Here is a 16835-nt window from a genome sequence, read left to right on the forward strand (position 1 = left end):
AAAATAGAGATAGGAAACCAATGGTTAACATCACAGTGGCTACATCCATCTTTCATATGCAGTCTATGATTGTACCAAGCATCAGTGTAACCCCCTACTCAATAAAGCAGTTGGCAAAGCAATTCATTTAAGCCCACAAATGGAGGCCTTGAAAAGGAAAGGTCAGGAGTTCATGAAAGACACGGGGATTGATCTTTACAGAAAAAAATCTATATAAATGTTGGTAAGGCAATGGTTGTAAGGTAGGTGTTGAAATAGGAAAGGAATAAAAGAGAGTGATGGGTTGTGCAAGCATTTCTCAATTGACTGAACACCATATCTAAAAGATTCAAGTCCAGTTTTCTATCAGATTTGAGTCTCTATGAAAACTTTCAAGATCTTCCCTTGAGTATTCTCTAAATGTCTGTGAATACAATCCATGTTCATATTATATTAGGTAAAAAAAAAAAAAAAAGTAGTCCCAACACCATAGCTGTACTTATTCATTCATATGAAATAAAATTAAAGAAGGGAAGCTCAAGGTCTTCAACTCCCATCTTAATAGCTTCAGTGGCCTTACAACAATGAATGTTAAGACATTTCAAGGGTGGGTGAAGTAGATTGAGACATTTTAGAGAAGCAGGTGAAAAAAAGCAAAGAGAGTAAAGAGAGAAGAAATTAATAATGGATGTTACTCGTTTTAGTGTGACAGATTTAATAAATGGTCATCAAAATGTTCTCCAGTATCCCATCGTAATAACTAAAAGATTAAGCTCCTTTCTGAATATTTTCATAATGAAGACGGGCTGAGTGTGGAGCATCCTGAAAGTATTCTCTAAATGTTTCTGAATACAGAGCCTGCTCACACCACCTTAGTATAAATAAGCCATAGTAGTGCCGTGTTCATAGTTGCACTTACTCTTTAATACACAAAGAATAAGGTCTCAAGGTCTTAAACTTACTTCTAAATAGTTTTAGTGAGCATACAAGGAAGAATAAACAGAGAATAAAGGTTGGAATGAAAAACACATCATACTGCTTTTATGAAATATGAAGGTGTGATGAATAAGGCACACTAGCCTTGCAACATGACATAAATCTTCCACAGTGCGCTCCTTGGCCTGGAAAGTACTGAATATAATATTGAAATGGTTTGACACAGCAGAGAAAAGTGCTTTTTTCCTTTTATTGTATAGCCATCACTTCAGCTATGAAGACAAATTATTAGGTCCAGTCAAGCACTTCTACTGTTATTGTACGAGGGGGTGACGGTTCTTTGAATATTAGGAATTTTACATGTCTTCTTCATGGTGCATTCTTTCAGCATCCTTTCTTGTCAGCTTCTTTCAGATTCCTTTGTCTCTCTCCCAGCTTTGGGAAGTGTTAACAGGCTCAAGGTAATGAAAGGCAGTAGCTAAAAAACACTTGACAATGCTGAATTGCATGTTACAATTAGGAACATATTAAAAACAGTGTGAGATGGAAAGGCAAGGCCAATATGAGTCTTGATTGTGAAGGAATATACTACAGGCTTTTGTGTATTTAAGCTTAAATAAAGGGCTGTCACAATAAAGCGTCATTTACTGTGGAGGAAGAATAGCTTTTCTGGAAGAGCATGAAAGGCTTCTTGCCCTATTGATTTTGTGTGATGTAGTATTTTGCTATAACCTACACCTGGTTCACTTACTTGACTATTATGCCCTTTTCTTGAACAACTCAACAATAGCAGGTGACTACATTTTTTGACAACTCCTCCAACTTAAACATGGCAATACACAGTTTGTTTATGCTCTCCAGTCCAAACATTTCTTAAAAGATTCACTGGGCGATCATTTCTTTGGTTCTTGAAAGCCACGAAAGGATCAGATCAGCCAGAGTCACAGATGAAAAGAGACATGGTGATGTGGTAATAACAAGTGCAAGGACTTACAGCTTACACCAATAAAATAAATTTTACAGAGGTGTTTTATACTACAGGTGAACTCAAACAGCAAGAAAAACAAGAAAAAAACATTTGCAGGCCAGGGCAAGAGAAAACAATCTATTACAAAAGGTTTTAGGTAGCTTATTATTTAGACCAAGATACCAGACACCAAGGCCATTAAAACAAAAATGTAAAATACCAAAATATTGTGCATACAGATGTGCTTGATTTTTCTATTATGCTACAGTCACACTAGGAAAAACTGACTGGAGACAGCAGCCCAATGAAAATATTTGCCACAGGGCCCTGGTCTGTGACCACTCACAGTCAGCTGTCTATCACCAGGTGACCTGCGCACTCACATTGAGATTGAAAGTGGTTGTTCACAGGTGGAGAGTGTTGCACACTCAGCCTTTAAAGAACCAGCTGGTTGTCACACAACTTGCAATTGCTTGCAAAGTGCAAAGAATTTCAATAAAATCCGCAGGCCATCCCTGATTTTTTCTAGTTGCCATCAGTCTCTGTCCTATTTTTGCTCTAGTTTGACTGAGCTATTGATTAGTAAAAATATAGAGAAATTATTATCACTCTGCTTTTAGGAAGAGGAAGGTGACAAAATTAAAAGAAACAGCAGCACAGTAGCAATGATGACTTTATTTCCAGTAGATCAACTTACTGCAGGCCTTGTGGCATGATTTCTTTATTTTGTTTTAAGCATTTAAAGTCAGTGGCAGGAGAGCCCACATTTTTCCTTTTATAACCACCATTACAGGCCTTTGTGGGGGCGATTACAAATGTTCTATTTCTAACTACTGGACAAACAAAAATGTATTTCATGCTTGAATAAATGAAACTCTACTTAACAAAATTGGTTTAAAAATGCCTGTATTATAATTCTTGTCTTGGCTCAGAACAAAATCTCTGTGGAGAAGTGCCAAAAATTTCCTCCTCTCTTAGAGTATGTTTTCTTTTTTTAAGCCAAATCAAGCTTAACAGCGTCCCAGCTTGAAGTGGCTTTCTGATGTCACCAAAGAAAAAGTCAGAAAGACCAACCTGCACACAAAAAAACAGCTTCCTATTATTCATAAGGCTACCGACTTAGTGAGGCTTATGATTCCCTGACAGGCCAGAAAGAGTCTCAGAAGAAAGGGAAACGTGTTCAAATCAAAGTGCAAAAGAGAGCAGGAAAGGGAAAATGAAAGTATAATTGTGGTTTGGTCTTTTTTGTATTTGCTTTTTTTTTTTTAACCAAATAAACATCTTCAGAAAAACCGCTTCAGCGATGGAATTAAAACAAAACGATGACTCATACAAGAGTGTTTGAAATGCACAGGCAGAAGGTAAATGTTTGCGCGATGCATACAGCAATGTTTAGGTATACTGAGCACCGCACACATTAAACAGACTAGTTTCACAATCCCCCACAAACAACAAGCACTATCTATTATGCTCACTGCAGATTCAGCTAAGTAGGTATTTCTTAATTACACCTCACAGATAACTTCTCTTGTTATTGGGTTCAAACATCAAAAAGGAAAGATACCATCTGTAGACAGAAGCACTGCTTTAATCCACATTTTCTCTCTCCACACACACGCATACATGTACACACGGAGAAAGAGATCAGCCTCTGCTAGCTTTTTCCTCACCTTGAAAATAAGATTAAAATGTTATCGGTTGTACCACCTGCACAGTGCTGCTCTGACTTCACAGATACAACACATCAAGCCTAATCCTGAGTGTAAGATATGTAACACACACAGGTCTGGGCACACAGATCAGCTAAAACAGTGCTTACAGACACTTGTTACCACGGATTGTTACTCTAATGGAGGGGTTTTCTTTTAGAGCGCCTCTATATTCCATTATTACATTAGAAGCAAGACAAGAGGATACGAAATCCTCAAAAAAAAATCTCTGCCAAGGTCCTCATTGCCAAAATAAGTTTGGTGAAAGGATGACACCAAGTGTTCAATTAAGATACTGCAATATTGTTTAAAACCTTAATATCAGGGTTATTTTAAGGCTTTTTTTTTTTACTTAAACAGATACGATTAATGAATATTTAAATATGAATGTAGTCATCACTTATGATACATCATTTTTCAAAAGAAACACTTTTCAAGACATTGGTAAAGAAATCTTTCCATCTTGAAATATCAGATCATCGATCATTGTACAATTTTAAAATAAAAAAAGGATGCATCTACATTAAAACTGTTTCGTTACCGGAGGGAGGGTTCTTAGATCAAATGATTTGGGCCTATATTTATTAACAAGTTTTAAAGAACAACTTGGAACCATTTATCAACTTACTCTGCAGGCAGTAAACTCTTGTATTAAAAATTATATGCTAAAAATTAATTAAATGGATGTTCTTCTAGATTATGGCAATCGCGACTTTTCTTACTTTATGATGTAATCAATAGGGCAGCGCTGTTAACACATTCCCTCAACATGAAAGATCCCCGGTACAAGACTGGGAGGAGGCACAAATCCCCGAGAGCAGGCACAAATCCCTGGGAGGGTTGCATCAGGAAGAGCATCCAGCTTAAAAGTCAGTGCCAAATCAAATATGTGGCTCCATCTGCTGCAGCAGCTCCTTACAAATAAGGGAGCAGTCATAAGCTTTTTCTTTGTGATGTAATTTTCCTCATTAAAAACAAAATCTAAGCACCGATCAATAAACATCAATCAGCGACCAGTAATTTTTTTTTAACGCAAAGTTGGCATAACGAGAGGTATAGCAAGAAAAGTTGCTGTTGCAGACATTAACCTCCTAAGACCCGAACTCTTCCACGGCATGCATTTTTAATTTCTCTTTGATATTTTGGCATATTGGGACCCGATGAATGCACAAACAAAGAACCACAAGATTTTTTTTTTTTTACCCGGTTTTTGTTTCTAAGAAAAATGAGAGCCACATATGAGGATATTCGTTTTAAAGTTTCATAAAACAAAGGCAGTATAATGTCCTCATAAGTGGATATCGGGCCCTTGTAGAGCAAAATTGAGTATTTTGGTCTAGACAACCCAAAATGTGATGTCCACATATGTGGACGCCAGGTCCTAGGAGGTTAACTACTGCACCTTAACCAATTTCAGTGTCCTGTGGATATCTGTTTAAATTTGTAGTATTTTGCAAAGTATTTTTAGAGCTAGGCTTTCCAGTTTGAATAAATGTTACAGCTGATAAATGTAGGATCTGATCCATGGCTGACAAGTGCTTGTGTGCTCACAGGCACATTGCAGTTGACACAACACGATAATATGCATATTCACAGTCTTTTACTGACCAAATGTATCAACTGACCTATCTTTGCACACGGTAAACGACACAACACATTCTTGTTTTTCATCCTTTAGTAACATTAAAACATTTTTATATGTTATTAGATTAACCTTTCTGGAATGCACAGTATTATTCAGGACAATCACTTTAAAAGATAAATATACAAAAAGAAGGCCTGCAAAGCCTCACACAGACTGTATTGCAACACAACATAGCTCTGTAGCATCTTAAAGAAATACACATATTTAATTTGTCCTTTCATGATGTATGTTGGATCTCTATCAACATGCATCAAGGTGGATCCTCTGGTGGCGTTTGAGATTACATTTCTGGGTAAAGCGTTTGCCACAGGCCAAGCAGCAGTATGGTCTCTCTCCAGTGTGGACGCGACGGTGCGCTTTAAGGTTGCTCAGCTTGGTGAAACTCCGGCCACAGAGCGAACAGCAGAAAGGCCGCTCACCTGTGTGAGTCTGCAGGTGGGCCTTCAAGTTACTGGGGTGGGGGAAGCACTTCCCACACTGCCCACAGCGTAGGAGATGCCTTGGAGCGGCGTGAGACTGAGAGTCTGGATGGGTACCAGGACTGACGTGGTGAGAGTTTGCAGGATGGTGCTGGGTTCTGTTGCTGACCCAGGAGTCTCCAGTTCGATTAAGGGTTGATGTCTGTTTGTCACCCAGGTGAACTCGCTGGATTGAGGATACAGCAGGAGATGCTTTGGATGTGGAGGGAATTCTTTGAAGGTTATTTAAGTTTACAACTTGAGAGGGAGCTATAGACAGTGCCGCAGCAGTACTGTTCGAGAGAGTGTGAGAGGGCTTTTTCATCGGTCGGTGGAGATGCTGTAAAGCGGCTTGCAATCTGAAACCTGAACCGGCTTTGGAATGTAGCTTCATAACCTCTTGCACAGCAGCTTTTTGAGAAATGTGGTTTAGTCTGTGTGCTTCTGAACTCACCTTGTGCTGCTTTACTGAACATGAAAAAGAGGACATACCTGAGTTTGTTATTTTCTTTTCTATATGCTCACCTTCCTCACATCCATCAGAATCAAGAATGACTTCCTTCTTGATAGTCAGGCCTAAAACATCACTGTTTTTTAGTCTTGCCTTAGGGGACCCTGAGGATGAAATTTTATCTCTGCCTGGGGTAACCTGAATGTCCGCTCTGACAGAATCAGACAGCTCATGTTCTGCTTTAGTTTTGACTGGATCACGTTCCGTTTCAGCTCCAAGTCTGGGATTCTGCAACAACTCAGCACCTGTGACAGTCAAGCCAGCCCAACTGGTATCTATTTCCAAAGATGAAACACGCGGTCGATCTGTAGACAGGTGTTTTTCCTGCCTGTCTTCAGGAAAGACATAACCGGCAGCTATCTGTGGGTCTTTCTTCATGACATTTCTCAATAATTCCTCACTGTTTTCTTCAGTCTGTTTGGGTTGTACCTCAACTGTCCCACTCTCGTTGTCTGATCCAGGTCCCTCTTCATCTAGAAAATAAGGATTTTTCTTTTTAATTAAGGGAATAAAAATAAATTAATTAAAAAATGCAACAATGTTATTGTTTCTTTCGGGCCTGAATTCCTTTTAGGTGCACTGAGGTAAAGTAGACAACAAAAATTCTATATTCATTTTGGAGATAGGGACCAGTCACTTTAATGTCATCTGCTAAATTTGAAAAAGCCATTTTATTCTAATTTATTTTATTGAATTTACTATACTAACGTGTTGTATTATATCCTACTATTTGCATTATATTCTATTGTACTTTATTAAGATTTTTACCTTATATTGGCTACTTTGTTTTATCATATTAGGCTTATTGAAGAAAAAAACTAATCTTTTCTGTTCTAGGTTGTGTTTAATGTTTTGCATGCTGTAATAAAGGAATTTCCCAACTTTTCAGATGTTTAAAGTCTATTTGAGCGTATGTTAGCATGCACATCATTGTAGGTACCATTAATGCTGAAAAACACCAACTGCAAATCCAGGTGACACCTTTCTGAGAAAATGTCTTGCTTAATTCAACACTCTTCATGTAAAAGAGTCTGAATGTTAAAGTGGCCTACCTGCAACACAAACCTGTCATGTACTGGGGTGGGGGGTTTGAACAACAACAAAGGATGTGGAAATTGCCTAGTGGTCACTGTTTGTCTGGCAATTAATTTTCCCCAGGAGCCACAGAGATAAAAAAAAAATTATATTAATTTATTAATGTTGAGCAGAACTGAGTTGTGGTTAACAAGTCAAGCTCTCCTAAAGCAAAGAATAAATTGTAAAACAATGTGTCAACCATAACACCTGCTTGAGGGGGTAGGGAGCTATATCACGGCACACGATAGGGTCGAGAGGGTATGTGTTTGTGCAATAAACAATGCTTAATGTTCCTTTACTATGGACAGACTGAAAGAAAGATAAGATCCTAACAATACGTACCACTACAGTTCCACCCTCCCATATGCACAGAGGAGCAAGATGGCTGACTAATTTCTTCCTCCTTCGTAGCAACAGCTGATCTCACATCCTTTTCTTCTGCTGCCTGAAGACATACAGTGCATGAAATACTGTGAATATCTACTGGTTACATTTCACCAATTTTTAGAGCCATTATCGATACTGTTGTTTTTTTATACAACATTACAGCTCTTATAGCACTTGAAATGTGTCCAGAAGCACCCAATAAAATACAGATACATAAAGAAGATGATGATTATTTAATGTCAGTACAACATCATAACTTTGCTCTGGTAGTCATTTAATCTGGCTCACCTCTGACTCCCTTTCAGGGCTCTGTGCAGCTGTAGCACTGTCTGCCTCTGGTAGCGACTCTGATGTGACTTCTAGTCTGCAGCTTGCTGTCCATCTTTCAAAAGAATCACTCTCTGTCTTCACACTAAGGCCCCTCACTTGTTCTTAAAAAAAACAAACAGAAACACAGCAGTGTTTACAATATTTAGGGCATCCCATGACCTATATAAAATTCATTTTACGTCTGTTTCTTCTTACCTTCCTGATGGTTTTTAGGCCTTTCTTCTGCAGTGTCAGTGGACAGTTCCACACCATGCCTTGCACAGTGCACGCCCCTTCCAGTCTTTCCTCCTTCTTTCCCTGCTTGATCCTTGAATTTGCTCTCAATCCACTGCAGCTGCATCCTCAGGGACTCTATCTCCTGGCTCCTGCGCTTCACCTCCACCAAAAACACATCTTCCACCAACCTGGTCACCTCAAACATGGCTGTCTTCACTACAGCCTCCATCACATCTGAAAGCTGGGTCTGAAAGGTGACTATGAGGGTGTCCAGGTCCGACATGGTGCACTCTATCAGCCTCTCTTGTCTATTAGCTGTTACTCACAGGGCTTATGTGCTTTAGTGAATGAATGCAAAGGAGAATGACGTTTGATGTTTTTTAAATTGGTGTATTGTGAAAATCCTGCTACATGTTGTAAGCTGAAGGCCATAACCGCAGAGCAATTTCTATTCAACAATACACCAATTTTCCGCTGTCGGTATTCCTCGTGAGGAGGGATAAGCTTTTATTAATAACATTATTAATAGTAAAAAGCAGCCTAACGCGATGTTTACTGATATGAGACGTCGATTTGAACTGTCAGCTAGCCAGCTAATATTTAGCGGTAGCATTCGTGTGATATCGTTTCCGGTACGAGTGCTACAGACACTGTAAACGGGAGTGAAATCTTAATTGTCGAGATGTTTCACGCGTGGGTTTTTGCTTTCGATTGTAACAGCTGTTTAGATAAGGGAATTACATTGCGTTGAACGGAGCTAGCTACTCATCACTCGCCTGTGGTCCTTGTTTTTGCTCGTGGCGTCACGCACAACGCAGTACGGTGGCCTCGACTGGAGACGAGTAAAAAACGAAACGCGTTTTACTAAAGTGAAACCATCAGGCTGCACCTGGCAGTCAGTTTAATCGTTTTGCGGACATTTTTTTTTCATATTTTCTTTCCGGCCGACTGGACAGCGTTTGAAAATGTGAAGAAGAGTGTAAATTTTGGACTTTTCATACTACATGAAAGTAATTAAGTATTAGATAATTAAATGACAGAAAATCTCCATTTTTTTTTACTGTCTACTACAGAATTTATGGGCAGTTAGAACAGAACTTATTCTTTTGCACATTATTTCTTTCTTTTACTAAAAAACTATTAGTTTTGTCGTAGTTTTTCTATCATGTAGAAAAACTAAGTTTTCTTCCTTTTTTTTTTTTTTTTTTTGTATCTTGAGAATTAAATATGTAGCTAAACTTCTTTACACAAACATAAGAGGCAGTGGTTTTTCCCACTTGCCTGCTTTAGGCCAGTTTACAGTTCTGTCTGATATCCCCACAACAAACCTTTGAGCATCAGAAAATTAACTTCCAGCATTCTTGTGATAATATGCACCAATTTTTACCACCTTGTGGTGGAAATGTCTTTAAGGAAAATGCTAGTGTATATAATACTAATAATAATATTACTTTTTTTAACAGCAAAATAAAAACATTAGGTAAACAAATGAAATCATAACTATAAAACGAATCAAAGTAATTTGATTGTACTCTTTGTGTTCCTTTAAAAATATATATTTAAATGTATCAGGCCCTAGATTTCATTAGGCAATAAACAGGCAACATGACTTTTAAACTATAAAAACAGTGCCTCTGAATTTGTTTTGAGAACACAGGCTCCTAATACACATGGGACCAAGACTATTCAGCTGCTGTCTAGATCACAGTGCTGTTTGGTGTGTGTGGTAGGGATGGTTATATTTACCATAAAAGATTCATCAGTTGTATGAATTCATATTTCAGGAGCAAACAAAACTGACTGTTGAAGAAAAAAAGCCCCTGTTAAAAAAGTATTATTCTGACATCTCTGCTTCTTTTATGCGCTTCATGAAGGCAACAAATGTGTGTATTTTAAATATTGGGCAGAACATCTTTGAGTCTGTATCTATCAGCTGTCAATTGTTTTATTTGTATGGCTCTTTATTATATACAAACATTTACAAAACAAATCTTATTTTGTCATACAGGATTCTCTTTAGTAGCTAACTTTAGACAATAAAGGTTAAAACACACACACACGTGCTGCATCTTATGTTTTTCCTGAGTCAACCTTTTCTCTTTACTCTTGTAAATCTAGAAGCTCTTGTTGACTTTTCAGATCAATACCAGATCTTACAGCATCAAATAAAGCATTTGAAGAAGCTGAGGTCAGACTTATGCTAGGTTCAGTCTACAAACTACAGATGTTTATATAATTTCTTGCTCCACACAGATGGTGAATTGACCAAGAAACACAACAAAGTACACATAGATATCCATCCATCTCTTCGACTTATCCTTTCCTGGGTCGAGCGGGGGGGGGCCCTATCCCAGCTGTCTAAAGGCAAGAGGCAGGGTACACCCTGGACAGGTCGCCAGTCTGTCGCAGGGCTAGCACATAGACCAGTGGTTCTCAAAGTGTGTGCCAGGTGGGGCGCAAGTTACCTGGCAGAAAAGTTATGCGGAACTAATGATTAACATCGGGATCACTTTTATGGCGGTACAAAGAAATTCGCGGCAGTTACATAAATAATATGCGCATCCGCTGAAAAGCTGCAGCCGTTTGTGTAAGTTGATAGTCGCAATAAAGAAGTGTACTGAAAACTGCGAATATGTGGTCGGGTCTGTCGGGTCAAACCCAGAATTGGAGCACGAGAGACCCGACCGCGTTTGCACTTTTCAGTACACTTCTTTATTGTGGCTGTCAACTTACACACGCAGCTGCAGCTTTTCGGCTACAGCCTACACACATCAACAACAACAGGACCTAGTTCAAGCCGGCGAGACGTGATTGGGGATGCCGCTCAGGTGCGTCCGCCTCCCCCACAGACCATGCCCCACCACAGCTCTGCAGTCAAAAACAGGCTCACTGCAGCCACTAAGTGAATAGTACTAAACTCGCACTAAATTATATATACCCTTCATTTCTGTTCACAAGTTTATGGATTTGTTTTTTTTGTTTTGTTTTTTTTAATAAAAAGTATTTTAAGACTAAGACTGAACTTATTTTTCCATGTTTGGCAATGTTCACATTCTGTTTAACTGGTTGCTTTTTTGAAGAAGTGTTGCAGAGTAATGAAGTAGTCTAGTGACAAAAGTTACAAATAGTTGTTTGAAATGAAAGTTGTTTGTTTAAAGCAAAAATTACTGAAGGATTCATTGTGAATCAGTTTATTATCTAAATAAAGTTGCAGCGAGGCTTTTCTTCCTTTGTTGTGTTTAGAGGGGGCGTGTCATGTGGGGAATGATGTAAAATGTTTGAGAACCACTGACATAGACAGCCATTCTGACTTACATTCATGCCACCGGCAATTTAAAGTTTCCAATTAACCTATTTCCACTATCTGCATGCCTTTGGACTATGGAAGGAAGCTAAAGTAGAACCCACACAAACACATGCAAACTCCACACAGAAAGACCCCTGCTGATGGTGGAATTGAACTAAATACCTTCTTGCTGGGAGGCAACAGTGAAAATCAAAACATTAAAAGCTCCATTACTACCTGGGTGACGTCATTAGGAAGTATGTGCCAAGAACTAACTTCAGGAAACAAGAATATAAACAGACGATCGCATCTAAAGCCAGTTTTATTTTCAATCAGCTGAGTAATCACAAAGATATTGTTGGTTAAGTTTTTCAGTTATACTCCAAGGCAGTATATTTTTAATGAGTATAAAATATGCAGCAGTAACTGATACAAATAAGACTTATTTAACTGAATGTGATAGACCTTATCTATCCATCACAGGCTCATTAATATAAATATTCACTTAAACCTTCAGATATCACAAATAATATTAAATAATTTGATACTTCTTCTCCCAAGGAATTATAGATCTGTCATGTGCTTGCGTTGATGGGATTTCAGATGATCCAGGCGTTTGAAGCTGAGACCGCAAACAGAGCAGCAGTATGGTCTTTCCCCTGTGTGGGTACGCTGGTGAACCTTCAATATGTCTGCTCTTGTGAAGCTCTTGTCACACATGGTGCACCGATGAGGTTTTTCCTGTGTGTGAATTCTCTGGTGCAACTTGAGATTCCATAGACGGCTGAACTTATTCCCACATACTGTGCAGCAATATGGTTTGTCCACTACTTGACCACATTTGTGTGCCTTTAGGTCAGAAAATGAAGGAAAACCTTTACCACAATGGCTGCAGAGGTGAACCCCTTGCCCTAAATGAGTCCTTTGGTGGACTTTAAGGTTACAAGCTTGAGTAAAGGTCTTTCCACACTGGTTGCAGGAGTATGGGGGCCCTTGTCCAGTGCCTTTGTGTGTGTGTTTGTGAGCCTTGAGGGAAGCAGAATCCGGGAAAGACATGGAGCACTGGTTACAAGTGTATCTCCTTGCTCCTCTCACTGTTGCCTGATGTTGTATCTGTTGTCCCACGTTTAAGGTATCGCTGTACGTATCTGAAGGCTCATACATATCCTCAGTGCTGTCTAGAGAAGGGCCAATGCGAATACCCTGGCCGCGGAAGCTGTATCTACTACCTGAATCACTGGACACTTGTTCAGGGTACAAGACATTTGTGTCCTGCAGATACCCCTCCTCATTAATTAGTAAACAGCTGAACTCTCCACTTACATCAATGTTAGTCCTAGAGGGGGAACCTGAGGGTGAACCTTCCTGATCCTTTCTATTCCGCTGAGTGCCTGTTTGGTAAGCTTGATGATCAGCTCCTTCTGGTGCTTCCACATCCTCATCATAATGGCCAACATAACTCAGATCTTTGCCCAGGTGCGATGGTGAATGTATCCCATCAAAATTACCCATGTCTATCATTCCAGTGTCTCCATATCCAGACTTGTCAATGCCATCTAAGTCTTCCATGCTGTACCTGTTTGGGAACAGAGGTTCAGTCGGTTCACCCGAGTGTCCATCATTGTTTGATTCTGCTCTCTGCTCAAATCCAGTTTCCCAATTTACTTGGCACTTTGGGATCTTTTGGTCATTAAAACGTTTACTGGGTCCTGGAACAGCTGACGCATCTGTTTCTGAAACACGAGTAGTGAGAAAAAGTTAAAATAGCCTCACTGCATTCAATATACACCATACATTGTGTTGTCTCTATTTGTACAGCACTTGAAAAATTAACGAGAAATTAATTTGTTAAATTTTCTGCATGTACTTGCACAGAGACTTACCATCTAAGCTGATGTGCCACCCTTGTGACTCATCATTTTCTGGTGGGATCTGAAGAGCTTCTTCCTTGAACAGTCCAGTGCCTTGAATACCTGATAACTGGAAAAAAAAAGTGGAAAGGCAACATTAATCCATCAGATTTTACCTTAGTTGCCTTAAGTAGAACCCTAACTTTGGCAAGCAGATCTAACTTAATGCTTAAGAGTTTTTCAAACAAAAAATAATTAAAATACTTAAAAATATTACATGGATGCTGTGTAATGTGCACAGTCAGTTCCCATACCCCCACAATTTTTAACAATATAAATGATTCAATTTTCATGGTGCATGGGTCACCAAGAGAGCATTAGTGAACACGTCCCCCCCCCCCCCCCAAAAAAAACAACAAAAAAAACAACAAAAAAAACAAAAGCAAAAAAAAAGAAAAAGTCACATTTTGTCAGTTTACCCATACCACAAATGTTTCCTTGGTTTATTACACTCCCTGCAGTGGCTCTATACCCCATAATATGAGACTAAGTGGCTTAAACACACATTTTATACACAACTTTAGTTTTGTAAATTTATGAAGCTGTATAATGTAATAAAACTATCATACCTGCGTTGCTTTTGTGGCACTTTGGGGCTCTATTTTTTCCTCTCCTTCCTTCTCATGGCTCAATGTACATCCATCAGCTCCCTGGGAACTATTTATTTCTTCATGAAGCACAGTCTCCTGTTTCAGGCTTTTCTCTGAAAATAATAGATTTCTTTTCATTTTTTTCCATTAGAGAACATGGCTTTTCTTGAATTTCAAAGATTTAGAAAACAAAATAAGGCAAAGGTCAGTTGAGTCATATAATGTCAAGAAGATTGCCTCTGAGCTCTAGCAATCTTCTTTAAGCAGCAAAAAAAGGAAACTATTTTTGGTGTTTAGTGAAAATCATAATTAATTCATGCAGTGGGTGATCAGAATCTGTTTATTTTCCCAAGTATGTTTAACTTAGGGTTACAAATCCAAAAGCCAAAAGGAGAAATATGTGAATATGTGGCTATGAACATAGTCAAAAGAAACATATGATTATGTTTCTCTTAAAACCCACAAGAAATAGAATTATAGATTTCTTCTTTGGGGGAAGAGATGTAGCAGTATATTATAAAGTTGTATAGACATTGTACACTTGTGAAAAGATGTATTGTAGTCCTCAGGAGGACAGCTTGAGGATGTTTTCTTTGAAGGCACAATGTCTAGTATATTCCGTAAGTGCTACTGTGTTGGAGAAAAAGCTCTTAGCATCTTGTTGTGCTGGTCTAAATGGATCTGAGTCTTCTACCCTATCAAAGTGAGTGGAAGAGGTTATGTCCAGCAGGAGAGGGCCCAGCTATGAAACTGACAGTGCACCTTATGACCATATTATTATGAATCTCCTAAAGCCAATCCAGGCAGATGATCCATTCCTGACTGCATTTTTTGAACACTTCAAATTTGTAACAGATGTTATATTATAAAGCAAAATAAATAAGGTAACAGTGTTTTTTGATTTTGGAATGTTCTTTGCCTGTTTCTGGCAAATAAACTGAATTTTATTTTTCTGGTGGGTGTTTTGCTTTTATTTTGATAGAGAAGAAGGTAGGGAGAGAGAGAGAGTGAGGGAAGACACACAGCAAAGGGCCCCTGATTGGACTGAAATATATATAATAGTTTCAAAAGGAGAATTTTTGAGACATCCTGATCCACTGACACAGGGCAGGATGGAGCCATGCTTTTACACTGTTTACACCAAATTGACCTAACATTGAGCGGCTATTTGATTTACTGTTGTCTTCCTATCAGCTCAAAGCAGTCTGTCCATTCTCGTTTGACCACTTGCATCAACAGATCATTTCTGAAGATGGTTGTACAGGGAAAAAAAACAGTTTCTAAAATACAGAGAAGCCTGTGTGGCATCAACAACAATAACAAGTTCAAAGTATTTTAAATTAACTTTCTTCTGCATTCTGGTGCTTGATTTGAACTTAAGCACGTTGTCTTGACCATGTCTGCATGCCTAAATGCATGGAGTTGCTGCTATGTGATTGGGTCAATATTATTTGTGTTAATGAACAGCTGAACTGGAGTAACTAATGAAGCAGCCAGAAAGTGTTTATTCATTTGTGATCAAATTCTCCAACCTGGCTTCATAAGTACTAGTTACACAAGTAAGATATGCAGAAGTCAGGCACCACAGTGTGAATAATGCAGATTAAAGAATATGTAATGCAAGTTTATGCACTGGAAGTACCTTTATTTCCAGGCAAAATTTTAAAACAACCACAAAGTGTTTAAATTGTATTCTGTGTATGCTGCATTTATACAGCTGTGGCCTGAGGTAGTGTAGTCCAACCCCAAATACTTAAATAATCACATTTCTTAAAATATTTGCAATATTTATACATCTAGTTTTGTTTGTAATGGAATTGTTAATGTCATGTTAATTCTAATGAAAGGTTAACTTTTCATTAGCCTTAAGAAAATAAATACAGGTAAAACATGGACGACTAACCCTAGAAAGACCCACCTGAGGTTCTGGGTTGGTTCTCACTGGATATCCCGACTTTTCCACAGTCAATGCATCTCCCTCTCCAGTCTCCCTCTCGTTCTTTGCGACGAGTCTCCGACCACTTCAGTCGTCTCTTTAAGGACTCAACCTGCTCCCGGCACCGCGTTACCTCTTCCAAAAAACTGTCCTCCACCAACCGGGTGATCTCATACATAGCAGCCTTGAACACAGTCTCCATGACGCCAGAAAGCTGTGACTGAAACGTTAGTATAGTCTCCGCCATTATAACTGCGCTGTGGCTTAAAGTCTTTTTAATAAACCGAAAAGGAGGAGAAAAAAATGACTGGCAATTCAAAGCCTGTTGTTGTTGACTGGCTACAGCTAAAGTCAGTGTCTCTAAGGTAGATGTGTCCGTTTCTTACACGTGCTTTTTGTGTAGTTAATGATTTATGGGTTGTATCGGTTGTCCGAGTTTACAGCTTGGTTGCTTTCATGAACCCTGCTGTTTAAACAAAGTGTCATGCTAACGTTAGCTGCAACTAGCTCGCTCCATTAGTTCTGATTTTTGTTTAACGGATTCTGGACATTTAATTTTAAAAGACATAAGCTCGCTTGAAAATTTTAACATAAATGATCGCATTCTTTACATATCGTGTATTTAGAACTCAGGCTTGGTAGAAAAAGTAATTCAGTAGCTTAGCTTTACTCTTGCGTTATGACATTTCTCCCGATTCCGTAAACAACGACACTTCCGGTATTTAAATACGGGTCGTCGTTTGGAACAATTTTCATGCTACGGAAGAAAGAAAAGAGAACTGGTTCCAGTGGGAAACGTGCTTAAAGAGTACTAAATGACAGGAGTGGATGAAGTAGTATTGTCATATTAGGATAATGTTTCATAAATAAACAGTTTCACATCCAAATTAAACCTTTT

General features: G+C 38.7%; 2 protein-coding genes across 2 annotated transcripts; both read right to left on the reverse strand.

Moving 5' to 3' along the window:
• Nucleotides 1–934: 934 nt before the first annotated feature.
• Nucleotides 935–9026, reverse strand: si:ch73-109d9.3 (zinc finger protein 880). Its single transcript, XM_063476882.1, has 4 exons — nt 8195–9026; nt 7958–8100; nt 7625–7727; nt 935–6678 (listed from the first exon to the last, which is right to left on the reverse strand). The coding sequence occupies exons 1-4, from the start codon at nt 8496–8498 to the stop codon at nt 5477–5479; spliced, it is 1752 nt and encodes a 583-aa protein (XP_063332952.1). The 5' UTR covers nt 8499–9026; the 3' UTR covers nt 935–5476.
• A 1918-nt stretch (nt 9027–10944) lies between these two features.
• si:ch73-109d9.2 (uncharacterized protein LOC565042 homolog) lies at nt 10945–16642 on the reverse strand. The gene is made up of 4 exons (XM_063476883.1): nt 15920–16642; nt 13981–14114; nt 13385–13481; nt 10945–13234 (listed from the first exon to the last, which is right to left on the reverse strand). Exons 1-4 carry the CDS (start codon nt 16182–16184, stop codon nt 12066–12068), a joined length of 1665 nt encoding a protein of 554 aa, XP_063332953.1. The 5' UTR covers nt 16185–16642; the 3' UTR covers nt 10945–12065.
• Between the last annotated feature and the right edge of the window lie 193 nt (nt 16643–16835).

This window comes from Pelmatolapia mariae, linkage group LG6 (genome assembly GCF_036321145.2).
Source record: "Pelmatolapia mariae isolate MD_Pm_ZW linkage group LG6, Pm_UMD_F_2, whole genome shotgun sequence".
In the NCBI taxonomy this organism is placed as follows: domain Eukaryota; kingdom Metazoa; phylum Chordata; class Actinopteri; order Cichliformes; family Cichlidae; genus Pelmatolapia; species Pelmatolapia mariae.